At 40.7% G+C, this 26,420-nt stretch overlaps 4 protein-coding genes across 5 annotated transcripts in view; 2 read left to right on the top strand and 2 right to left on the bottom strand.

Moving 5' to 3' along the window:
- The window catches only part of LOC145455906 (N-acetylglucosamine-6-sulfatase-like), a 41,053-nt gene extending 38,625 nt beyond the window's left edge, over window positions 1–2,428 (bottom strand). For both annotated transcript variants that reach the window (XM_080333936.1, XM_080333937.1), the window contains exon 1: window positions 2,413–2,428. The gene's annotated coding sequence lies outside the window, so the exon portion shown is untranslated. The remainder of the gene's footprint in view (window positions 1–2,412) is intronic.
- Window positions 2,429–3,318: 890 nt separating this feature from the next.
- LOC145455862 (uncharacterized) lies at window positions 3,319–16,612 on the top strand. Its single transcript, XM_080333884.1, has 7 exons — window positions 3,319–3,633; window positions 3,837–3,947; window positions 5,994–7,451; window positions 14,451–14,749; window positions 14,805–14,933; window positions 15,102–15,203; window positions 15,353–16,612. Exons 1-7 carry the CDS (start codon window positions 3,558–3,560, stop codon window positions 15,512–15,514), a joined length of 2,337 nt encoding a protein of 778 aa, XP_080190010.1. The 5' UTR covers window positions 3,319–3,557; the 3' UTR covers window positions 15,515–16,612.
- A 4,730-nt stretch (window positions 16,613–21,342) lies between these two features.
- On the top strand, window positions 21,343–22,797 carry LOC145455260 (uncharacterized). The gene is made up of 2 exons (XM_080333206.1): window positions 21,343–21,440; window positions 22,511–22,797. Exons 1-2 carry the CDS (start codon window positions 21,366–21,368, stop codon window positions 22,754–22,756), a joined length of 321 nt encoding a protein of 106 aa, XP_080189332.1. The 5' UTR covers window positions 21,343–21,365; the 3' UTR covers window positions 22,757–22,797.
- Window positions 22,789–25,811, bottom strand: LOC145455244 (natural resistance-associated macrophage protein 2-like). Its single transcript, XM_080333192.1, has 2 exons — window positions 25,115–25,811; window positions 22,789–25,054 (listed from the first exon to the last, which is right to left on the bottom strand). The coding sequence occupies exons 1-2, from the start codon at window positions 25,208–25,210 to the stop codon at window positions 23,492–23,494; spliced, it is 1,659 nt and encodes a 552-aa protein (XP_080189318.1). The 5' UTR covers window positions 25,211–25,811; the 3' UTR covers window positions 22,789–23,491.
- Between the last annotated feature and the right edge of the window lie 609 nt (window positions 25,812–26,420).

Genomic DNA, 26,420 nt, shown 5'->3' with positions numbered 1-26,420 from the left:
AACGAATTTCTTGACTACTTTTCAGAAATTCATTTCTACTTCCACTTGAAGTACTTTGGACATGTCTTGGAAGTAATTAGTGCTACTTGTACTGGAGTATAAATTGAGGCATTACTTGTACTCGGTTCCCAAAAATGACCACGTTGACCACCTCTGGGTATAGGATGACCGATCTTGTCACTGCGTTTGAGCTGCTCTAAGAGTTATTTGATAGTTTGATATTTGATATTCCCTTAGTTCGCTAAATAGCGCACATTGTGACATCAACTGTTTATCAAAATCGCGTGTGATTTGCCAAATCCACTTCAATCGCAGTTGTGAAGTAGTGCTAATAAGATCGGCATTGTATAAGGCAACAATAAAGTGCACTGCTTTGCTTAGTCTTGATGGCAGGTTCTCCCAAAAGATACTTCCGATGAGTTCAGCGGTTTTATAGCAGCACGCCAGCACCCAAACCAGCAGACACCAGACAGTATATCCTGATCCTTGCGGGTCCCGGCTGCTTCAGTCATATCTTCCATCCAAAATCAGGCTCCACAAAAGACAAATAGTTCTGCTTGAACTAACAAATACCCTTACCAGAATATAAACCAATCGCTTTACTTCAAATGCATAAATTTAAGTACATATGATCAGAGTTGAGTACCGTAATACGACTACGTTACCGATGGATTTCTGCGTAATTCTGACGATATCATTCTAAATGCTTTGTACATGATTGACATCTAGCATAGGTGAATCTCTGATGACTTCTACAACAAATTTCCGAAACGTTTACAACCAGAAATCAACAGTACAATATGCGATATTTAACACTGAAGCAGGTGCGCGAGAAAGTAGCTTGCTAACCAATTTGTGGTTGCTATGCGACCTAGTCACGTGATCGAAGTCCTGCAAAAGGCCTATTGTCCGAACCAAAGTCACTCAACTATGACATGTCATAGTTGAGTGACTTTGGTCCGAACGATCGAAGAGCCGCAACGGGCACTGTTATGATCATTGTTTTGCAGTCATCCGATTGTTCTGAACAATGCAGATTTTAAATGTTGAGGTTGATTTTTCATCAAATTACGGAGTCTGATCGTATCTTCATTATCACGTGTTTCATCGTGATCTGGGATCCACACAAACGATATCGAGCCTTTGTCTTTGTGTGCCGCATGATTCGACTCAATAATTACATTCACCAGTAAAGTGTGAAACGGCCTGGAATGTTTGATAACATTCAAGGCTCTTATGCACTCGCTATTTATTGCAACTGTCGTGAAATAATTCGATTGTAGTCACATTAAGGCATTGTAAATAGCAATAAGCTCCAATTGAGAAGTACGCCTTTCCAAGGTACTCCACGACCACCACTATCCGAAAGCCCGATTGCGACATGTCAAACGTCAGTCGTTTTGCTTGAATATGGCAACTACTGTTGATAATGCATGAATGTCAAGATCTGAAATGGGCTAAAATGTTCTGATGAGATGGAAAATATGAGCAAATAGACTGAACATTTGAAACGCTACAGAAAACCCGATCATATTATGAAGAAACTTATCACAAATATAAGTGATGGTTTGATTTTATCACTGTATGCTCCCTTATTATCAAAGACCCGGAGGAGGCCGCACCGTCCATACAACCGGATAATGCTTGGTCTAGTATTCAGATAATTTGGGATGTTTTCAGACCGCATAAATTGCAGTACTAATATTTACAAGGTATTAACTTGTGGGAAGCCGAATTAAAAGCGAACTTTAAATCTACTCAAGTAAGTAAGTAGTTTTGAAACAGGTCAGAATACGCTCGCATGGAATTTCAAAAGCTGCAAATTGAGCTATAGTGAAGGTGCAGAGAGCTTCATGTACAATGCATGCCGGAAGGTATAGATTTCCGACAGCATGAGCATTGAGCATTCGACCGCATCATGAGATGCAAATGATAGTTTTGCTATGGAAATGAGATACTAAACTTTTGTTTACTCGAACAACTTTTTTTTTATAGGGATAACCTGGAGGAACCGCAGTAAACCTCCACCCCGTTACGCTTGCGGCAGCCCATGTGGCACTACACCACCGGACTATTGCCACAAGCGCCATAATAGGTCACTCTTGAGTCGAAAGGACTCGAGAGCTCCCAAAGGTTGCTTCTTCGTTTGCTTGTTACCTTCTTAGTTGCTTCACTTGTTAGGTGCAAACGGCTGTCACAAGCAGGCTTTGGCTGGGGGCGTCTGCGGAGGCTTGTCCCGCCGCCACCATACTTGTGACTGGGATACTGCCCCGTCAAGCGGTTTCAGATCCCGGGTTGGAGCATGAAGGCCTGACGGCCATACTTCTCCTAGGTGTGCAAGTGATTGGAAGTATCGGTCGGTTGTACCACGAGGGTTTCGCACCGATCAGCGCCTCTCTGGCCGATACTTACCTTAATACAACCAAATACTCGAACATCCCGTTTTAGAAAATGTCATGGTATGTTCCCTCACGCATCTTACGGCCTTTAGTTTAGTCAAAGAGCAATACGGAGAAGTTGTATGGATACGATGATAACACTTTGCGCGATACGTATACGAGGGGATAAAAAAATATGTCGTAACGCAAAAATGCCATATAATGTAATTGTATTGTAGGAAAATAGACGGCGATGCTACACTTGATTTAAGACTTAAAAATGTATGTTCTCCAGACAAAAGAACTGAAACTAATTAGAACTCTAAGTAATAATGCTGCGAATTGAACGAGAAACACCGATAATATATCAGAAAAGCGGAAAATGTATTTCATGTCTTTTGTCTAGTCAGTTTTAACGGTGGTCTGCTAAGACAGATCTAACGCTCAAAACGTCAGAGCCCACTATTCCAGATTGGGACACGCCATGGGCTGGTAGATTACGATATGATGGTTAAATACTAGATTGCGAAACGATAGTTTCAAGCTTTATGATGGGCCATATTTACCGTGATGAAATATATGTCATATGGGCAACAATGCGGTCCAATGCAACCTGCAACCTAAAGAATATTCACTTTCGTGAAAACATATTTGTAACTCTATATATACTTGATGTGAAGCGCGACGAAAATTCTGGATTTGACTTGAATTTTCTCAAAATTGAAAGTTAGAACTCCGTGAAAACAGCCCGAGAATTTCCCGAGAATTCACCCAGTTTCTCTTTCTAATTGGAGGGTTACACTACTTGACAAACTGAAAATAGCGAAAAGTAAGTAAGTAGATCACTAAATATTATGAAGTAGAAGTAGCGAAGATTTTATCTACTTGAGTAAGTACCAGAAGTAGAGGAAAACAACTTGAGTACTTCGAAACAGTAGAAGTAAATCGCTACTGACCACCTCTGAGGGTATTACATATTTGTGGACATGTGACTGTTGTCAGATCTTATTACTCGAATATATCTATCGGACCTATATACCATAGTCAATTGCTAAGGACTGATAGTCTCGGCCTGTTGTTCAGAAAAGTTTCATTATAGAATGTAATTAATATATGTATTTCCAGTATTTTCAGTATTTTCAGTATACGCTAGATAATTAGTACCACTTGATCAATACCATGGCAGAAGGGGGTCGAGATCACAATTTTGGTGTCGCTGATGTCATGACTACATCACTATCACCGGGAACATGCGGTAAGTAAAATGTCTGGTGTATTGGAGCGCAGATTATTGCTTGAAATTTGAAATAATAATATCCATATATATGGTGGTTATTTAAATACAGCACATTTCACTCGTTCCATAAAAAGATACAGAACATAATAGAATCCATGTTATTTTATCATAAGACTATGTATTGAACCTGGCACGCAGTACAATAATCACGTGTGTCTTAGGATCCGCAACTTTGGCTGAAGGTCAAAATGTCAATCAAAAGTTTAAAAATTGCTCTGTCAATGTCTACAACAATACCAGTACTAAAGAAGAAGCAAGTCTCCCGAGTCACGGTGAGTGCAATGTTTTTTCTTCTTCATTTATTACGGTGTCCCAATATAGAGGAGAAAGGTCTACTTAAAGGCACGTTTTTAATGACGACAAAAATGTGTTATAAAATATTTTAAGGCCTGCCATAGTTATGATTATTGGATTAGTGTTCTGGGGTATCAGCACGTTGACACATCAATCATACGCAACGAAACCCGTTAGTGTAGTCCTTATGAACTTTAAGAGGAAGTACCTGTTTTCATTCAAGGACCGGTTGCCCGATACTTGAGCATGCGGTTAAATGTCGAGCGGGTGGGCCAATATTACATTATTGCCATCGCCTAGATCGGAATTGTAACAAAGGCATGCGGAAGAGTGATGTTAAACGCAAAAAGAGACAGCGGTCCTTCTTTACTACGAATTTGATTATCTGATAATTATTTTATTAACAATCATCAAGCTTATATCTCGTGTTCCTATAAAAAAGCAAACAGCTCGCCTCGACAAGAAGATACATAGTAAATGCTATAGGTTCAGGTGTATTAGTCGGTCACGAATCTTCAGGAGATCAGTATCGTCGCACTTCTGACGTCCGTATAACAGGCTGACTGCAATAACGAAACAACTTACTATGAGGATCATAAGCGCAATTTTATTCTTGGCCGTCTTGCCCAGCCGACAAATACCCCGAGCCTATAGAAATTATACGTCCTTACTCGCATCGAGGAAGCGGTTTGCTTATAAAAATTTAGATGTACTATATATTTTCGTGGCCAACCTTTCATGCACTGGTTTCCTAATCATTTGTATTTAGTTTCTGATTGTCATACCTGTAAAACCTAGAAGTGGCTATCAAAGATGGTCAATAATGAAGAACTTCTACTTTTCGAAGTTCTTCAAGTAGCTTTGCCTACTTTCACTACTACCTCAAGTGGTAATGATTTTATACTCCTTGTAGGCTACTTCTACTTGTACTTATTGTTTTTTTTGTTTGTTTTCAGGTTGACCTAAGCCTGGAATAATTACTGCTTTACTAACTTGTTAATCGCTACTCCTACTACTAATTGAGTACTGACGATAACTAACGATGTATTGTGACGACTTTTACTACATTGAGTAACCAAGGCTTTTATTAACTGAAAACGAACACTGTACACAATACAACTATAGGCCAGCAACTAAGGTACCAAGAAACGACAAATTTGAAATTACCGGCGACACGATATCTAAAGGAGAAGATAGGTAATCAGGTAATAATTGGTTAACTAAATGTAAAGGACGAGACAATGGAACACAAGAATTCACCACGTGTATAGGCCTGCCATATACTCTAAAGTCTAAAATCACAGCATAATATTTGTAATTTCGATTCTTCATTTTCAATCATTTCTACCTGTTCATGTTCATGCATTGCATAGGAATAACAATTTGACTTCATTACTGAAATTTCATAAGTTTACTTCAATCTCGTTCTTCTACTTAGGGAACAAGTTGCTCCCGGATTATGCGTGTATTTACAGTGTTACTCTGAATGAAAAATATAATAAATTACCAATCCAAGATACTCATAGGCTACTCATGCACAATTATTATTTGCATAAAAATGGATTTGAAGAATTTGTCCGGATTGAGATTCACAGCATTTTTATGTTTCGATTTAGAATTTTACTTGGACAATGAACTTCTAATAACGTCCATTTTAATGACATAATTCACAAAGAGTTTGCGGATTTGGATATTAGTATACTTTTATTATTCGAAATCCGATCACACCAATCAAAAGTTAACAGTGGTAACGTTAAAAGAGAGGTAGGCCGTTATTCGGATAGTCCCATCATAAGTCATCCACATACCTATTTGGCCGGACGTTAACTACCTCATACCATTCTACAGCATTCGTATCCATTCACCCGGTCTTAGTACCGTAACCGCTGTTTTTGCCAGAGGATCTGTTTTTACGATACAGTCAGCGAGACTTGAACCATACTATCTATGGATTTCGATACCAAAGGTGTAATCGCTGAGTGGTAATGACATATTAATAACTCCTAGTAATCTCTGTATTGCAGAAGAGTATGCGGCACTAGTAGACATCGTCAACGCCAACACACGACAGAAGACTGCCGACAAAATTCTTGATGATTTCAAGACTGAGCGTCTGCACCAACCGGACTTCCAAGTTAACCCTCGGATGAGAAAGGTTAAAGTTGAGGATTACTTCAAAGGAAATTACCAAGATGTCGAAGACATGGAAGTAAGGATGAAGAAGCGGTCATGGCTATGTATAAAACGGACGAAGGTATTGAAAACTCAATTGAGAAAAGAAATAGGCTTTCACGGACATAAAGAGCAAGATGAGGATACCTTGTCGTTAGATCAGCTTATAAAGCCAATTACTGGAGAAACTAATTCCTCACACACAGACGAACATTCGGTAATAGGCATTGTCGCGTCTGCTGGATCAGGGAAAACCACTCTCATGCGTAGATTAGCGAGTAAATCACTCGATACAGCCTCCCTGACACAAGAGTCCGGTCAAGTAGTCTCGAAAATGATACGTTTTATCGAATTGAAAGACATCCCATACGCTGGTAATGTGAAACCATCTACATTTCTCTTCGAAGGACTTTTCAGAAATACGTCAGATGAGGAAAATACTTATCGGTGGTTGCTGGATAACCAAACGAATGTGGTTTTATATTTCGACGGTCTAGATCAGGCTTCGTGGAAGATAGGTCATGGTACAAAATATAATAAAATTAATCCGTTCACCCATGTGGATACAGCAACGATCATGTACAACATACTCTCAGGTAATCTGTTTCCTCGGGCGAAAATCGTCTTCGCATCACGCGAATTTAAAGTGTCAGAGTTACCTGCGGAGGCACGACCTAGCGACATCATTACTCTCTCAGGATTGACTCCAAATGACGCAGAAAAACTTTTCGTGTTTTTAATCGGAAAAGATGGTGCTGAGGCCTGGGGAAATATTCTTAGTATGTCGCCCAGGCTATTCAACTTGGTGTCAGTTCCCGTGTTCCTAATTCTAACAGCAGTTGTAATGGCAAGAGATCCGACGAGACCTCCACCGACTACCGTTACCGAACTTTATGGAAGAATCATTGCCGCTCTTCAACACGTCGAAAACATCCGACAGCGTGACAAAATAGACAAAATATTATTAAAATTGGAGGAAATGGCTTATCGAGGAATGAAAGAAGGGCGAGTCGTATTTTATAAGGAGGATTTACAAAAGTTAGGTTTGTCTACCGAAGCGGTTCAGGACTTGATTATGAAGGTTCCCGGTAACAATCTGCTCAGTCGACATTTAATTGAGGGTGATTTTATCTTCTTCTTCTGTCATCAAAGCATACAAGAGTTCCTAGCAGCAAGCTTTATAGCTCATATGACGGCTAGAAAATTCTCCCGATTCGACGGAAAACATCTCCACGAAAACCGATGGTCGGTCGTTCGCAGATTTGTTTCCGGACTCGTTTACGAACAATCAACGGATCAACTTTATAAGAGTGAGTTATTGTTAAATTGAGCCTCCATATTGCGACAAGTTCATATCATATATACTCATATAGGCCTATAGATAAGACTCTATTCCTCAAGAACAAGAAAATTGTTCTTCCTTTTGAAGGTCAAGTTGTGTGTGATATAGGAAAAGATAATGCGTGAAGTCGCAATATCACTGGTCTTCCTTCATCCGAACGTCTGCTCTGCAACGGGATATTGTTTAGTTCAGTTGTTCTTAACCTTTTTTCCTCAAGCGCCCCCCTTCAAAAATTATCGTGCTCCAGCGCCCCCATTTCATATTGTAAGGACTGTAATAAAGACAATGGGTAAGAGGAAGGGTCGTAACAGCACTTCGTCATCCCCCTAAGAATACGATTATCTTGCGCACCTATAGCGTAATAAACAAACCTCTGAGGGCTTCGCCTCCAAGAACCCTGTCGCCTGATTTCGATGGTCAGCAAAGTTTGTGGGGCCTGGTCGCCCGAGGCGCCAAAATTTTCTATAATGCATGAATGAAATAGGTGGTAATTGCATCTATATGTCGCTATAAACTTGTTATCCTCTCAGCCCATGTAATCAGATTTCCCAGTAGCGCTGAGTGAGCTTTTGTATTGGAAAATGAAGGCCACGTAATATATAATTGAATATATTCGGGCGTGCCGTTGGTGCAATTAATTCGTTACACATTGTTATTTTGTTACCTCTTGTCCGCTATATAGTCAAAAGATATTGAAACGCATAAACGTATTAAACTAAAGTAAGCACACGATTCAAAATTGGTATTTCTTCGCTGGCAAATTATGTCTATGAGGGATGTTATCTGTTCTGTGGGGTCCAGATTGCGACGACAAGATAATTCCGCATGAACGATTTAAGCACCTATGGACATTTAGATTTATATGCATCGAAGTTTACGTTCAATATAAGGGCAATCCTCTTCGGCTAAGGTTTTCTCGTTGACGATCTTTTTGACACACTTCTCGGAGTCCCATATTGACCGGAACTTCATATGTCTTCGTGCATCGTGACGTGGTACTGGCCGACACCGAAATGCCTATTTCTATTTTCTATAATTATGTGTTTCTTCCGTGGGAAGTCGTCAAAACATGATGTTTAATTTATGTTCATTCACCGAAATAATTTAGGGCAACTTTCGAGCTAACAGATTGTGGGTTTGGGTTGCAGCAGTTTCGGTCCTGGTAAGAGGCGAAAGTCCAGTTGTTCTTTTTGAGCATTGGAAATATTGCAGGCTTTAATTGCGCTCGAGAGCCGTTCGACTATAATAAACCATATAATCATTGTGTGCGGTATATTCAGGGTCAAATCAAGGTTGTTATATAACAACAATCGGGTACGGTCTCATACCCTGGGGTTCGAACCATCCCGAATTCAGATCTGCAATTGGCAAAACGGGGAAATTAATAGTATTGGATTTTGTCTTACTGCTTTGTGTAACTATAAGTAAGTTAAATGAGAATGGGATGCATATATCTGCTCACATTGAATTTAGTACTGTACCCAGTTATTTATTTTAACATGAATGTATTCCAAACAAAGCAACTCGTATTATATAACGTTCATGTGAGGTTTTGAACCACAACACCAGATAGTATCGTCCTTTATGATACAATGAAGAAATATTCTGACGATTTAATTTTGTAGCTGTCAAATACAAGTATATTTAGTTATTCATTTCGTGCACAAAGCTTCAAAACGTATTTTATGTAGAAGGGGCTCTCACTCTCAAAAGTGATCTACAGTGACTCCTTCTTCGATTTTCACACGCTGCGCGCTGCGGGATATAATACCTAATTTGAAACATTTTGTTGAAAATAACCCTAGCAAGCGTGACGGCAGTGTTTTAACGGGAAATTGGCGATCTAAAATATAGCACAATTCGTGTTACATGAATTATAATAACCCACTACATTCATGAAAACATATGTAGCAAACATCGTCGCGTAGCGTGACCAAAAATTTCGGGATTTGACATGTTTTGTGGAAAGTTAATTTGTTCTGAATGATCATTAAGGATATGTCCTAATACGACATCATCTACTACGAAGCCATTTTTCTTCAGCGCCCCCCCATATCGCCCCCTGAGCGTTTCCGCCTCCTTCAAAATCGCCAGCGCCCCTTCGGGAGGTTAAGAACCACTGGTTTAGTTGGTCAGAATGGATGGTGGTATCGTGAAGATTCTTAAGTTTTTGACTGCCAGAGTTACTTTGCAGGTGCCATGAGAAATATCTATATATTTGCCACGTTAAAAGACAGTGAAGAATAGCATCAATCACCCATAGGGGTGCATTCGATATGACGGAGCGTGCTCCTAAACCAGGGATGGGCAAACTACGGCCCGCAACACAGTTTTGTGCGGCTCACGAAAGCTTAAAGAAACGTCGAAATCAGGGTTGTAACCAAGTCACAAGGCTCCGAGTCACAATTCAATTTCAATTTTATTGTTTTGACTCGAGTCGAGTCGAGTCATTTTCAATTCACCACCGAGTCAAGTCCGAGTCCAAGTCACCGAGCAGAGGGTCAAGTCCGAGTCATGGTATCATGACTCGAGTCCGAGTCCAAGTCATTATTTTGACTGCTCAGTTTCCAGTTAAAGTCTTGGTAAACTCACTTTATGTAACTATGTTTGGTGATATCGAATGATTCACATTTATAATATACTAATTTTCATCACTTTTAGCAGTTTCTAGTCGCATTTTCAAGTACCAGTAGCAATCAGACGAAATCCCAGTAGAATGGTCACTTCACAATTCTTCGAAACTGCAACGAAATGTCGGTCTTGGCCGTCTGAGTCTCGAGTCAATGACTTGGCCCGAGTCATGCGCAATGACTCGAGTCCAAGTCGAGCCAATACACAGATTGACTTGAGTCGAGTCGAGTCATTTCCGTATTTAAAAAAAATGACTCGAGTCAAGTCGAGTCATCAGAAAATCGTGACTCGAGTCATTACAACCCTGGTAAAAATATTGATAAAATGCGTGCTAAAATCAAATTACTGTGGGTGCCTGATCCAAGTTTTTCTTGGTATGCTTCAACATGATAATGATACGTTATAGTCCTATCATAGTATTTTTATGTCATTGATGGCGCGATAGCCCTAACTCGAGGCCCATGCAGTCTGAAAGGTTTCAATTGCTAAACATCACAGAAAATGAAACGTTTATGAGTTTGTTCAAACTACGGGTGTGATTTTAGATTGGCACGATCAAGTTTATTACTTTTAGTGCTGTACTTGGAAAAACCTATTACCGAGTGTGTTGGGTAGATTCGTTTCTTGTAGGCCTATATGTAGAAGTTATTATATTTATAATTACTATACATATTGTAGAAGCGTATTTAAAGGTAACATGGTTAATGGTTATGATCAGGGCTTTGGAGCAGTGGTAAATTTTAATACCGGCACATGCACTCGTTATTATCAAGCTATATACATAGTCGAATTAACTCTTGAAACGGAGCGATTATTCAAATGTAACTGCAGCAAAAGCAATGTGCGCGAATGTCGGGACCTCATCAGTCGAAATTAGTTTTATTTCTACCCAGTACCCAACTGGTTGAAATTCAACATTGGTGCGCTCGTTTCCAGTCCGTCCGGCATTGATCTAATTCACTGGAATATATGAGGTTCCCCTTCACGCGAATCGAAGTAACTATGAATTAGCGAATCTGTTGTTCCATCAAAATTTGACAACTTAATTCAACGCATTGTGTACAAGTGCACAATGGAAAGTGTCAGTAACGAATTAAACTACATGCTCATTGCTCAGTCGCTCACTTTTAAGTGTATCAAGTAGACAAGAATGAATACACAAAACTGATGATTACAAACAGGATATCGCACACCGAATCACTGATTGCCCTCTTATATCCATCACCAGGGGCTCGGACATAGCATTGACTGGCTTGTATCGCGACAATTATGTATGCGGGCTATAACGGCGTTATGGGCTGCATATTTTTCCACAAACCTCTGACCTCAGTGTTCACATTTTGGCTTTGTGGAATTGGGTGTCAATATCAGCGACTTGGTTTCTAATGGTGACTAGAGTGAAACCATAACACCTCTGTCGGGTGGTTATAATGTGGCCTGTGAACATACTCGACGTTTGCTGTCTTGAGGGACTTATTTATTGAAGTATTTCTTCCTAAAAATCTAATAATTTGTTAGATATGTGCTGGATAATAGAAGTATTTTTTCATTTCCTAAAAATTGCCTCGCGGGTCGGATAAAATCGTCTGGCGGGCCGAATGCGGCCCGCGCGCCGTATGTTTGACACGGCTGGTTTAGTGGCAGATGCGCTGACATTTGTCAAAAATCGATTCTTTATTTGACATTGCTCGCGTGACTTATCCCCTAGCACAGCGATATTCAGTGACGATAAAGAACTTTTGAGTAGATCACTGCTGTACAAATTTCTGAACGGTAAATTGATTCCACAATGAGATATTTGCGCTTCACCGTATCGGCACATCCGTTGACTAAATGTCAACAATGAGAAACGATATGAAGTCACTACGTAATATTGCTAGCTATCACCACAAAGTAATACCCAGCATTGCGTAACGGAAAGTTGCACTTGCATTCAGTGTATCACTGTCTGAATTGGAGTTAGATTGTCAGTATAGATAACTCAGAAGATATTATTTTCCAAGCAACAGTTGTGTCGGAAACTTTTGCCTGAGCTCGAACTAGCTTTTAGAATACTTGGAATGAGATGATGCTATCTATTACCGTAGAAATAAAGGTGGATTTCGGGGTGGAAGATGGGTGTAAATGATGTTTCCACGCACGCATTTCCACCCCATTCTGCCGAAAAAAATCCACCGTGAAACGTGGATGTGCTATCCGCCCCTATGGGTTTAGCTATCACATAGTGAAGGGGATTTAAAAAAATTCTACATCCAAATCCTAAGCTTCAGATTCGTGTCCGAATCCAGAACTTCAGTATTTATAAATACATATCCAATCCTAATCGCATGTCCCTAGACACGTGGTTCACGTTCGGTGAAAAGCTCACCCTCGACTCATCTCCTCGAGCTTGATGCGTAGCAATCTAAGGCCAAAAATACTGCCAGTGGGGGCCCATATTTCTATAAACGCATATTATGGAGCCCCGCAAGACACTCCCACCCACCCCTCTATCTACAACCAGTATATTTTGCATGTCAGACACCGTGATACTCAATTTGTATCTGTATGTAACTATTTACTATAAAATCAATTCATGTGTGAAAACCATCAGCAATACAGTGGCAATGGAAACTCAAAAAGAAAAAGTTCTTATTTTTTCAAGGAAACGATGACAGGATTGCAATGACTCGAGTCGTGATATTTTGGTGACTCGACTTGGCTCGCAGGTCAAAATATAAAAGTAGGATTGAATTTTGACTCGGTTACAACCCTGAATGAGGAGTGAGGATCAAGAGATAATCGAGCACTAAGGTGACCAAACAATGAAGTTGATAAAAGACGTAAATAGAATTGAAACTTCCAATGAATGAAGAAACTACTATGACGCGACTATTGAATTGATGAATTAAGTACTTCAAAGAAGAAAGGTATAAACCCGCCTTTTCCGGGTTTTTGAAAATGTCCTTCGAGGACGCCTAAATTTCCTCCTTTTTGGAAATTCGTCCTCCTTTACAGCTTTTAGAGCTTAGGTAGTGGACAGAATCGAGTGAAAATGGGCATAAATGACGCTAAATAGGAAATTCTTGGTTCGAGCGAAAATCAACCAACGTAAAGTGTGTCAGAAAAAGTGTATTTCTGGAGTTGAGCCGGAAAGTTGCCCCTTTTTCAATTTTTAGTCCACCAACCATAATGTCATGGGAAATTTACCATTTTTTACGGATTTTACTCCAGTATTCTAAATCTGAAAATTTTGAAAAAGTTTCCTACTTCCCCGATTCCAAAATATGGTAACCCTGGTATTATAGTTTGCGACCCAAGGTCTGAAATTTATATAATTATAAATTATCTAATTGGACTGCTATGTATCAGCAGCCGTTTATTGTGAACGAATCGATGTGCCATTGTGCTCCATTGTGTTCCATTTGACGAGTACATCGAATTTCTATTCTACGCGTGTATTAATTACGCAATGAAGAGCAAAAGCTAATACTTCTGACGTGTAATAAGGAACAGCTTTTACTAACCTGGTGTAATGGTTGTCAGTAAATTCGGACCTCGGTCGGTAAATTGGGCCCTTCGAGAATTTTGTATTAAAATGTATTACTAACCACTGACACGAATTAATTACTGTACATTAGGGCTGTTCAAAAATAACCTTTTTTTCCTGAATCTTGCAGGTTACTTGATTAAATCGTTAGGTTGCCTTAAAAAATGACGCACACCAAATTTGAATTCATTCCAACCAATATTCGCCGATTTCGTAGAGTTTGAAAATTTTGAATTTGCCTAAAAATGCAAAAAAAAAATTTTCAAATTTTTCTGCCAACCCCATGAAATTGTTGCGCTGTCTTCAAAAACGATGCAAAACAAATTTGACTCAATTCGAATCCGTAGAAGTGGAGTTATTTTAGTTTTTCTTTGAGAATTCTGGGATTATCCTTGATTGGTGGATCATCCTAGAATTATCATCAAAAAACTTGAATAACTCTGCTTCTACGTCTTCGAATTGAGTCAAATTTGTTTTCCATCGTTTTTGAAGACAGCGCAACAATTTCATAAGGTTGGAAGGAAAATTGGGAAAAAATTTTTTTTGCATTTTTAGGCAAATTCAAAATTTTCAAACTCTACGAAATCCGCGAATATTGGTTGGAATGAATTCACATTTGGTGTGCGTCGTTTTTTAAGGCAACCTAAGGGTATGCGTGGATACCGTTTAAAGTAGTGCCGTATGAGTACAATGTTGAGCAGTTGAGCAATAGGCTACGCAGTGATATCGTCCTGATGCAAATAAAAAGTGATCGCCCTTTCACATGTCGACCAAACAATGACAGCGATATTGCGTGTTTCGTTACAGTCCCGGATCAAAGGAAAAAACAGCGAGTATTCGCTCGGTCGATTCGTTCGCAGCTCAAGAAGACGAGAAATAGCGGCATTCTCATGGAGCTTTACACAGCGATCTACGAATCGGACTATGACGATCTCATGAAACATGTTGACGCTATATATGGCTTCTCATTGAGTCGCGACCAAGCTCACGTCGTTGGGACGCTCGTAGCGAGGAGTCAGGGACTTGAGAGGTTGAATTTGCCAAACTGCGGGATCGACGACGAGATGTTGGCCGTCATCGTAAGATGCCTCAAGTATCCAGTTCACGTGAGTCGCTTTGGTACGTCATAACTTCCGAAAGAAGACAACGAAATCGTTCCAGGTAAAGGAAGTGGTTTTGCAGCACAACCTCACCCCTTCAGCAGTTGGCAACAAAATCTCAGCCATCGCGCTCCGTTCGTTTCTCGGACATCCTCGGATCGAATCTCTGTCTGGAAATATGCATTGGGAGGTGAGTCGCATTTATGTTTTGCTGTCACGTACGAATGCGTCACCGTGCGCCGACGACATCTTGTGGTGCGTAGATGGTGCGACGCGATGCGGCGGTCAGTGTCCACGTGTTATAACGTGACGGCATTCGTTGGCTGACGCAATGCTCAAGTCCGTGAACAATGTTCAGGCTGTCACGGTGGGCGTGGGAGGTGATTCGTTCACGTTGGAGAACGGAGAAGATGACGTCAGGATAGGAGGTGGCGACACCGAAGGTCGCTTCAACATCAAGGTTTGCTCCTCAAATTCTCCATTCATGTTGTCTTGCTGTGGAACGGAACAATAGTTTTGTTTACCCGCCTCGAAAATCTCATAAATGAACAACAGGACTTTGTTTAACGACGGACGGATTATGACGCAATTGACATTTTCTCTTTGCAGGATTCAAGCCTATCATTCGAGAAGGTTATTGTCGACGACAAAGTGGAATTTTTCGTGGAACTTTTTGATGCTCCATCGAAGTCTCAATTCATTCGCTCGCCTTGTGGTGATCCCTACACTCTCAGCGAAAAGAGTGTGCATTCACACCCCAAACGGTGTTAAACGGAATCAGAACCACCCCTCGGGTGTATATGGCCAGAACTCTCCCCATTCTTTGGCAATTTCGATACATCTGATATATGTACTGATGCCGCAGCCTTGACTTGCGTTATGCTTGCAAATGAGCGAATTAAGATACGATTTTGCAACTCTCCTACGCATAGTAGCCTTTATTACTCACCAACAACATATTTCATTTCACATTCACAGAGTAAGAGTTTGCCACTAATAGCAATTAGTCCATGATTTGTCCATGATACAGATTGTGTGTATGTCATATCATGAGTTAAGGAGTGCTTATATTAGGATTTGCCTACATTGATCAAAAGGACAGTTTGATAAGCCTTGGCAAGGCTATGTTTGCCTCTTCATACTGGTCAAAACATGGAAGACCAAGCTAATCCGTGCAACACCAAGGTGGCCGTAGTAGTGTGCGCAACTCAAGCACTACTCAATAACAAGTATATTGAAGTGGCAATGTCAAATCCATGTCAAAACTGCTTTAAATGAATATATATACATAGTACTCATACAAGTAGTTTCAAAAGAAGTAATTTGGTTAATGGGTCACATACTCATAGCATATAGTCTGAGGTGGCCACTGTAAAATGTGTTCAATAAGGCAAGCCTGTTCTAGTGACGTCCCCATATTCGTGCTAAAGTTCGTAGCCAGAGTAAAATCAACATACCCATTTTGCTACAGCCTCAGAACTGGATATTTTTCAAAAAAATCATAGTCCTTCTCCATTTCAAAAATATTTGTCGCAGATAAGCTATCTGGATGTACGACTCATGCATGAATCATGAATCTAGGACAGCTTTTCAAGGTTCCAGACTTCATCATATATATTCGTATTGTGTTTCGGATAGCATCTCGCATATTTCCACACGTGTTATAATATCATTAGGATTGATTGGGCCCAATTTATGGGAATCGAAAGCTTTCATCAAATGTCAATTGCTCACCTCAGATACCATTGGATTTTAATAGTGCTTCAACCCCTTGCCGCCAATTTGCTCTTGGAATCGCTTGCATGTTTGTATGTTACACTTGTTTTCTCATGAGGACGAATCGATAATTTCATTCTTCAAGTGCCACAAGATTTTCTATCTTTGAACAAGTCTGAAAAAGAATAGAGGATGTGTTTACCTGCCAACCATAACATAACATATAGGTACGGGGTCATAGGCGTGTGACATAACTCTCCATCAGGCCTGGGCAAAGTGCGGCCCGCTGGTCAAATGCGGCCCGCCGAGCGATTCTGTGCGGCCCGCGAAAGGCTGCTTGAAATTTAAAATATCACACCTAGTTTTTAGTGTTGCTGCGTGGACTAAAACCATATACGATGTATAAACTGGACCGGAAATTCGTTTACTATCAAGCCTGTTCATTAACATACCTAATCCAGATTAAAACTAATGTCAATGTAGCAAGTTATGCCGCTAGAATTAAAGTCACAAGAAGTCACCAATCCTTCTTTGGTGCCATTGTCACATTACGCATTACACGGTCTGTGTTTCAAATTGTTACGTGATGTGTTTCTAAATCCATAATTCATGAAACAAGTGAATCAATGCCCATGATTTCTATGAATATATCACCATCCATGAAATATGTCAAAAAAAAGAAAGCCGAAAGTTGAAATTCAAAGATGGTTAATAACTGCAACCTTCGCTAATCAACAAGACCATTTCGGCAAGCTGCACACTGCACACTTCTGAGAAACCAGCTACCAAGACAATAAAGCTATATATTATCCTTAGAACCGTAATTTATACCGCACCTCAAACCCCCCAATTGCGTGGCGAGCTCGACGGGCGCCCAAAATTATTTCATGAGTGAACATAAATTATAGGGTCTTGTTTTGAAAATTTATGCAACTTCATTCAATGGTTTTTTGAACGGGCATTTCGGCGTTAGCCATTACCGCGCCACGACGAACCAAGATAAATCAACTTTAGGCCAACACGGGATTCCGAGAAGGCATCCACTGCAATTGCAGCTGCTGATCAAATTAAGTAAGTAAAGGGAATATACCTCGACAGCGAGAAAACCTTGGCCGAAAAGGACTGCCCTTATGTGGGGGTCACGAAATAACAACATGTAACCAAGTAATTATACCAATGGGCCCTCTCGAATATTTCCAAGATAGTACCTCACTCAGCTCTAGCTGTAAAACTGAGTAGGCCACTACGTGGGCCGAGAGAGGTTAAAAAATATAGCAATATATTTGCAATTACCAATATTATTGACCGATTGAATCATGAATCATGAAAAAATTCCCTGCTTCGCGCGATTAGGGAATACAAGACATCTCGTGCATCGTACACTTCGATAGGGGCTGGTATTGATAGAAAAACGCGGATAGGAGTTTAAAGAGAGTTCAAAATGTATCATGTTTAACATTGTTTCAAAATATGACGGCAAATAGATATTTATTTTGGTAATTAACCGTCACTTTGTCATTCCTCAATATCAACACATCCACTGAGCACCAATTCGTGTAATACACTGCTTCCAATTTAGGAATAAAATCAATATGCTGGATATTCTAAAATTTCTGACTCGGCCCGCCAACATATTTCTGCTCCTCATTTGACCTGCGGAGAAAAATAATTGCCCACCCCTGCTCTCCATAGTCAGTGGTAGGCTACCCTTTACACTTAAACAGATCGCAGTGTGTTTTGGTAATCATTATATAACGACAATCGAATCGATTTTTTTCTATGCACTTACAAATAATGTTGCTCAAACCCAAATTCGTTTATAATCACTGCTAATGCTGCACCTGTCAACAGTAATATCTCCATTGGAGCCATTGAGCTACTGTGTCCTGGATATTGGTATCGGTACTGGTGGTACACCAATGTATGTGAATTCAATGTATGGTCACTACCGGTAATTTCAATTTGTTCAGTTAGTTTCTCGAGAGCATAAATATGGTTCAAGTTGTTGTTTGTGGTATTCATGGTGTTTTTCAACTGCAATGGCAATTTACACGCCGATATTATTCATGTAGATGCTGACTTGAAGCACGGCCCATTTCTAGGATTTTTAAGGCACCCCTTATGAGGAACAGATGGCGAGGAGCAGCCAAAATATAACCTCCAATGATTGAGAAGGCATTCTGCAGTTAACCTCGGTAGAAACCTAAGTGTTGGAGGTTTACCTAGGTTCCTCCTCGCCACATAATCCGCGTCAGCGGTGTCTTACAAAAAGCCTAGAGGTGGGCCGTGCTATAAGTCAGCAGTTACGGAAAATAAAAAGAATATCGGCCTGGTGTAAATGACCATAGTAGTCGACAAACACCATGAATACCCCAAACCAACCAACCAACCAACCTCGGTAGAACTCGAACCCGCAACCTTGCAGCTTTCTCTCCTGTCCATGGTTCAAGTTATTTAAGGGGTAAAAACATTCAGAGTGTTGAAATGATTCTAATTGATGGGAAGCGATCATTAACGTCCCTTGATTTTGCTAATTTCGTGAACGTTTCAGTTAATACGGCGACTGCGGAATATCTATCAATTCATTCCATTGATTTTGCTTTCGTCTAGAAAAACGAGCACTTGGCCTCCCGTAATCCATACCCATAACCTAACGACCCCTACAATTTATAACCCAGGGGTGGCCAACCTTTTTGCCACTCACGGCCGCATTTCGACTACTCAATCTACAGCCACATTTCAGGGCATAGTCGTTATGAACTAGTTGGGCGCCAATTCCCCATGTTAAAGGGTCCATATCCATTTCCGGACTAATCTATTTAATGAAATAGGCTTACTATACGCGCCGAAATCGCGAGTGGTCACTGGTCTTATTAATTTCGTAATAAATATTAGTAGTTTTACATATGGCTATCAAACATTTATCTTTTCTCATCCCAGTTGATCAGATTCACCGGTAGAGCTGATTGTTTTCGAAAATTTAGGGGAAGTTATAAATGATGATGCATCTTCGGGCGGGTCAATTGTTATTAGTCACTTCGTTGCATGCTGCTATTTCTTGACCTCCCATCAGGATTGTCGGTATATTGAGGACCACACAAGCTGGCATTTCTATATGAGGATAATCATTTTCCTCTACTGTTCGCATCTGCTCTGTGGGAGAGAGAGAGGGTCCTTATTTTGATCCTACGGCAATGATGGCGGTACAGAAAATATGCATGCACATGCACACAGTGCACAGTATTCGGTATCCGATAGGAATGATCGACACGACTATGAAGGTCAATTAGTCTGTTCACACCCGCATCAAACAGGCACACTTATGACTATACAATCTGTCTCTGATTGCAAAGAGCGCTACTATATCAACATCGAAAAATGATGTCACAATGAATCGCGCGCAGCGCGAAGATAATTTCTAGATTAATTAAAATCTTACAAGAGATCGGGAGTCAATTCATAAATTCAAACTGCATTTCGACACATACAACACATACTAATTGAATTACGTGTCCACGGTCGCACAAAATTCCTTCTACGACCGCATGCTGGCAACCCCTGCTATAACCCTAACCCATTGGGCAATGATATCGTTAGGAGTAAGACACTGTAAGGCCGCTTTTAATTAAAATGTTACCATCTTTGCGGGAGCCGCATTTGATGGTTGTCCCAAACAGTAGTCAAAAGGCGGTGCCCGCTACAACGCGGCTAGTTCGAAATCGCTGCATTAAGCTTAGCCTTGTGATCATAAAAGTAAAATTTACGGCTAAATCATTTATTCATAGTTCAAAGTGACTTCGGCGTTATTAAATAGATCAGCGGTTCTCAACCGGGTCGCGTCTAAATTATACGGGAGTGATGCAAATTCGCAGAACGCGAATTACGAATTGTTCCATATTTGGTGATGTTAGCTGCAGTGATTCCTAAAATATGGTTCAATGCGATTTTGTGATGTTCTATTTTAACCAACATGTTATCATGGAAATTTCCGAAAAAACGAAGTCAGAAGAGGTCAAGAAATCTCGCCGACCGCAACTGAAAGAGCATATGGAACTGGCAAAGCGAAGAATTCAACTCACGAAAGGCGTGACAAAGTGCAGGTAAGTACAGTTGTCTTCGCTCAATTCGACTAATTTTACTTGTATTCGAAATATATGACCTGTGTGCAAATTGCGCATTGTGCCCTTGTGCACTGTGCAATGTGCATGTGCTGTGCACTTGTGCTGTGCAGCGTGTGCTTTGCAGGCCTTGCGATGCCTCATATCCAGTTACGATACTCGTTGAACCTCCAAGAAGATGGCGTGAAATAAATGAAATCAATATACAGTATAGGCCTACAATAATATGTGTTTCGGCTAATATAAGTTTCATAAGCATTTGAACATACATATTATTATCAATTTATCATAGTGATAGTGATAGTATGAAGTCTATGAACCGATTTGAACAATCTCATGGTCCCGTCAGTAGCCTCATGCCGGAATGTAGGCTACCGGGCTTGCGGCTCGGCGTGGTATCATAAGTTCTAATCGTTCACAGGCATTATATGGAGCTGCTTTCTCGCGCGGAAACTGTGGATAAGGACTTAGACAGAACCCTTGATTTACTGAGATCTCAATTGAAGAAGGAGGAAGCACGATTCACAGAATTGGAAGAGGGATTCTCGAAGAAACTGTCTGGGAAATCTAAGGAACTAATAGACATGGGGTGTATATTTTTTCACGTTATTTGCGTTTTGAAACGGTTTTGAGACTAAGATGATGCACGATTTCATACCCTTTTAACACTAACTCACCATTCACTCGTAACATACAGATTGATACAACGCGAATTCTTTAATATTTAAGTAAAACTTTAATTGTAATCGAACTTCATTTTACAGAATGATCGCGAAAGCTTGAAGGAGATGTATCGAGAAATTGAGTTCGCAGCGAAAGCGCGAACAAAGGGTCAAGAAGGCAACATCAAAGCTCTACCTCAGGTAAATTCAATTCAATTCAATTATAAGGCAGGAAGGAAAGGACGTAGTTTAGTCTTGTCCTTGATATTTTTTGCGGCATACACACCGACTCACGATAGACATACACACGATCTGTGCATATGCATACCATGACAAGGAAGGTGTAGATATAGCCTTGTACCGCTTTCTAAGTTTTGCACCATCCCTCCATGCTATCCCGGTAATGCATGAGCGCCAAGCAGGGAAGTCATGGATACCAGTGTTACTAATCAGGTCTTTGGTCTGACCCTGCCGGGGATCGAAGCCTTACGCTATCTTGTCGGTTATAAGGGTTAATATAGCGATTCGGTAATTACCTTCTTGCAATTTCATGCTTATTGAGGATATGTAGTAGACCGATAAGTCTGTACCGAATGAATTCAGTTGCTGATGATAGTGTCGGCAGGCAAATATGAAAGCTGTAGCTTTTACCGGCAGCAACATACCACAGCGTATAGTAACTAGCATCTTGCGGGGCGGTTCATAATTCCCGTTCCGACTCCGATTCGACTCCTTGGCCGGATTCTTGAAATGACCGTGATCCGGTGCGAAAAACACAGATCATAATCCTTTACGAGTAAATATGTCTAGTAAACTACATACAACACCAATAGATTTTACAGTAGTGGTTCAGGTTATCTATTGAATATTGCAACAACATAAAAATATGCTAATGAAAACAAAGTTTTGATTGAAAACAGGTTTGTATTGGCTACTGGCGCGTAATTGGTAGTTACAGCATGCAGTCACGCTCATCAATCGCTTCAATAGCGATTCCGACCATATCAAGAAAAGCACGATCCGGTTCCGATCCAACTCCGGATCCATCAGAAAAATAGGAATTCGGCTCCGGCTATAAATGCAAAAATCCGGCCGGATATCCAGTCCGGCTCAGGTCCATGCCCCGCTAACTACACCTGGCGTTACCCAATGTCATTGCATACTGCGCCCTGGTGGCTGTTCTATACTGTTTATATTTAATTGACCTATATATCCATCCCTCAATGTTTTTACGTTGTGCTCATGCTAATAAGAAACCCTAATTATTTCAGACGCGGCAAAATCGACGAAACAAGAAAAGAGCAAAACGTTCCTCGCCTTACTTTCGAGAAATGTCGGCGGAGAAAAAAAATGTAGGTATACTTCCTAGCGAACGGCCTGTACCTAGATGCGATATCCTCGACCAGTCAGCAGTCACGCCAGGAATCCACCTCTCACTCAAGCAACTTCAGCAAATACTCACGTCTTGTGTGAGAATCTGGACGGACATTGGGCAATCGCCTCGGAATGAATATTAACACACGACACGTTTTACTATTTTTATAACGTTTACAATGCATGCGTCAATCTTACCATCTGGGCGTAGATTTTGCTATAGTAAATAAACTAAGACCCATCGCTATTCATTTGATACAAATTGACGTAATTACATTTGATGCAATGTGAGATATTCGTATTTCAATTATGAACAGAAAGCCTGTCGGTCCAGCAAGTCAAATTGTAGCTGATGCACAGGCAGGACCCCAAAATCCTCTGAACAGATCCGGTAATTTCGTTATATTGTCAATTGCTTCAGTTCATATGTTGAAGTTACATTATTTGCTATTTCTCTTTCGCCGATATAGTATACGTCTGATGAATTTTCATTCGGAAATAAAAAGGACTTGCGTATAATGTATATTCGATTATTGCAGTGCGGCATCACTGAAGTACTCTCTCATCCTGAGCAACAATTCTGCCATTTAGCTCGAATCGACACATTTGGTGAAAATATCTCGTACAAAGACAGGGTCATTAATTACTCTTATCAATTACTGCTACGCAAGGCATATTGTAGACTCGAGATAAGAAGGAAACAATGAACATGTGCTACCACTAGCCAGCCAATACATTATGTAAAATAATATATTATATTACTATATAGATAACTATCTTGTTCGTGCAGTTAATATGTCAAGGGATATGTTAGTTACACATAAACAATAACTAGTAACCAGATATAGGCTATCTCAGCTCGAATTGCGAAGAAACAGTCAACCCGGATTACCAGCGATATAATTGCGGCGGTCAGGCATTGCTAAGTATTTTTCGGATTTCCGTTTAGATCTGACTTCCACCTCGCAGGAGTGACCTGGTCTTACAGGGGAACAAACACCGAATATATCTGACACGAGTTGAGATATTAAATAGGCAATAAAACATAGATACGCTATGCAGATAATCGCGGATAGCACATACCACCCAGCTTCCTCGATCTTCCTGATAGCCACCGCCACGAAAAAGAAGTTGATGCCCATTACAAGAACAGAAATACTAGCTCCCACGCCAAACCAGAACCACGAATTTCTGAATTCGTCCATTAAGTCACGCGACGAAGTGAAATGAATTATTGGGATTAGAGCAAAAGGCAGTTGAATGCTTTGTAATGCGTTTAGTAAGTCGTTCACGCCGGTGATACTGTATATATCGGTGAAAATAGCTAGAATCAAAGTAGGTCCAATGGCTATTGTCCGGGTTAGCAATATCCGCTTAAAGCGTGACCAACGAAGATCTAAAAACCCTTCCATGACAAACTGTCCAGAGTATGTACCGGTCATGGTCGAGCTTTGACCTGCAGCCAACAATCCAACAGCCCATATGTAGTATGCTGCTATCCCGTATTCACAGCCCAGGAATATGCCGGCTTTGAATAGATCGGAATCCACCGTTTCATTGGCATTTGTTTCGTCATAAGGAAACGCACCTTCGCTGTTTGGTATGGACGTGTTTGTGCAGGTGGCGTTGATTTCAGAGTTAGTAACTCCGTAAAATGCTTCGGCAAAGACAGCTACTACGAATAAGTTAATGGTGAACGACACCGTCAATGCAACGGCCGACTCGACTAAGTAATAAAAATTAGCTTCTCTGATTCTTCTAGATTTCGAGCGATCAATATCGCGAGACTTTACAAGCGCGGAGTGCAGATAAATATTATGAGGCATTATGACTGCTCCGATTATACCAACAGCTTGTAGTAACTGCGGCGGACCGCAGTCACGACACACCGGAGAAAATAGTCCGATTATGACTTCTTTCTGGTCAGGACCTACCACACCATACTCGTACCCGAATGTCACGGCCATGATAGCGATCAAAAATGCGAAAAAAGCCTCCAACTTTCGCATACCGTATTTATCTAGCATGAGGAACACAAATGCATCAAAAGCCGTAATCAGGACTCCGCCCCAAAGAGGTATCACACCACTCGACAACAAAACGATCGCGATCGCCGACCCGATGACTTCTTGCATATCAGCCCCGATGATCGCGATTTCAACCATAATCCACAAGACAAGTCTTGGTGCTTTCCTGTATTTTCTGTTGCACACTTCAGCAAGATGCATTCCAGTAACGACACCGAGTCTAGCGGCCAACCGCTGCATCATCCAACCCATGATAGTTGCCAAGAAGAGCATAGTCAGTAATTGATATCCAGCCACTGAGCCGGATCTTAACGACGACTCGATGTTTCCAGGGTCGAGATAAGCAATGCTCATTAGAAATCCTGGTCCTGTGAACATCCAAAGCCTTTTCCATCGAAACGGCGGCATGTCGATCTGACAACAGTTCGGTCCACATTTTTCCCCGTTATCATTTTCGTTGTCTTCAATCCTCACCTTTTCTACAAAGTAGGTAGTGTGATGATCTCTCTGTTCTTGGCATTCACATTCGCTAGATCTTACATGCCCAGACATATCGCCGCTATATTTCATTATGATTAATAGTTCTTATTTGATGGCATATCGAAAAAAATATAACAGGTAACCTGTGTGGACAACAACAATGCTGGTTGAAGTGCATGTATCGCTCTGCAATGCATATCGATACCGTCTCGTTGATCACAACTAATGGAAGTTACGGAGCGCTGGCATTATCGATGAGACAGGAATCTGGTTTGTGTTTACAATCTGTATCGCAGAACCCATATTCACTTGTTACAATATTTATCCAACTGGAGTAATATACCATTTCATTAGCTTGATCATACGATCCAGCTAATGAGCAGAGCGGGGGACGCCCAATTGGGCGATATACCAAATTATTGTACAAAGCTGTATAGTTGCCGCTCCATAAACTACCCAATGCGGGAAGAGGAGCAATCTGGATGGGGGCCAAATTTATTTCGTGAATCTACCTAAAGCAGAGAGTTTTTGGCGCATTTATTCAACTTGAAATTTATTTGGCGCATCGCGCGATTCAGTGGATTTTAATATCCGTAGCCCCCCATAATAATAATAGGTAAGCATATAATAAAGATACAAAGAATATAAATACTCAGAATTTACAAATTGAATCCAACTGTTTTCACAATTAGTAGCGAACGGTATGTCCCTAGAGACCATTGGAATGCTTTAGCCCAGGTGTGTGCCACACGTGGGTGCGCCAGGGCACACCAAGATTAATAAATTTTTGACCATATGTGACATTGGCTCATAAAGACCGCCACTGGTTGACCGAAACCTTCAATATTCTTATGTCCAGGTGCCGAAACGGCCGGTGCCGAATAGTCCTGTCCTTGTAACCTTAAGCCTCGTAGTAATTATCCGACTCGCGGAGGAAAATGATGCGCCCCATGAAGAAATGCCAATTTGGAATCATGCGCGTCTCAAGAAATGAGTTTTTCTTATAGTGCGGTACGTTTTAATGCTGTCAAAGCATCTTCAGGGATAGAAACTGAAAGCGCGATTTCACACTTCAGAGCCATTGACGTTACGGCCCAGTAAACTTTACATACATTTGTGGCGTGACTGTTTGATTTTCGTTCAGTTTCGCGCTCCTTGCCTTCTTCATCCCGGTTGTAAACATGTTTACATTTGCTGGTACCAGTGTCTAATATTTGGCTTACCAATCTTATTTAATTGTGATTATATTGCAATTTTTGTAGTCCAAGCTAATGACTAAGGCGTTTTTTTTTACCTGAAA

This window comes from Botryllus schlosseri, chromosome 14, assembly GCF_051294905.1.
Source record: "Botryllus schlosseri isolate E-star chromosome 14, Bs_hap1, whole genome shotgun sequence".
Lineage (NCBI taxonomy): Eukaryota > Metazoa > Chordata > Ascidiacea > Stolidobranchia > Styelidae > Botryllus > Botryllus schlosseri.
Note: the sequence above shows the minus strand (reverse complement) of the source record. Positions and strands in the feature narration are given on the sequence as shown.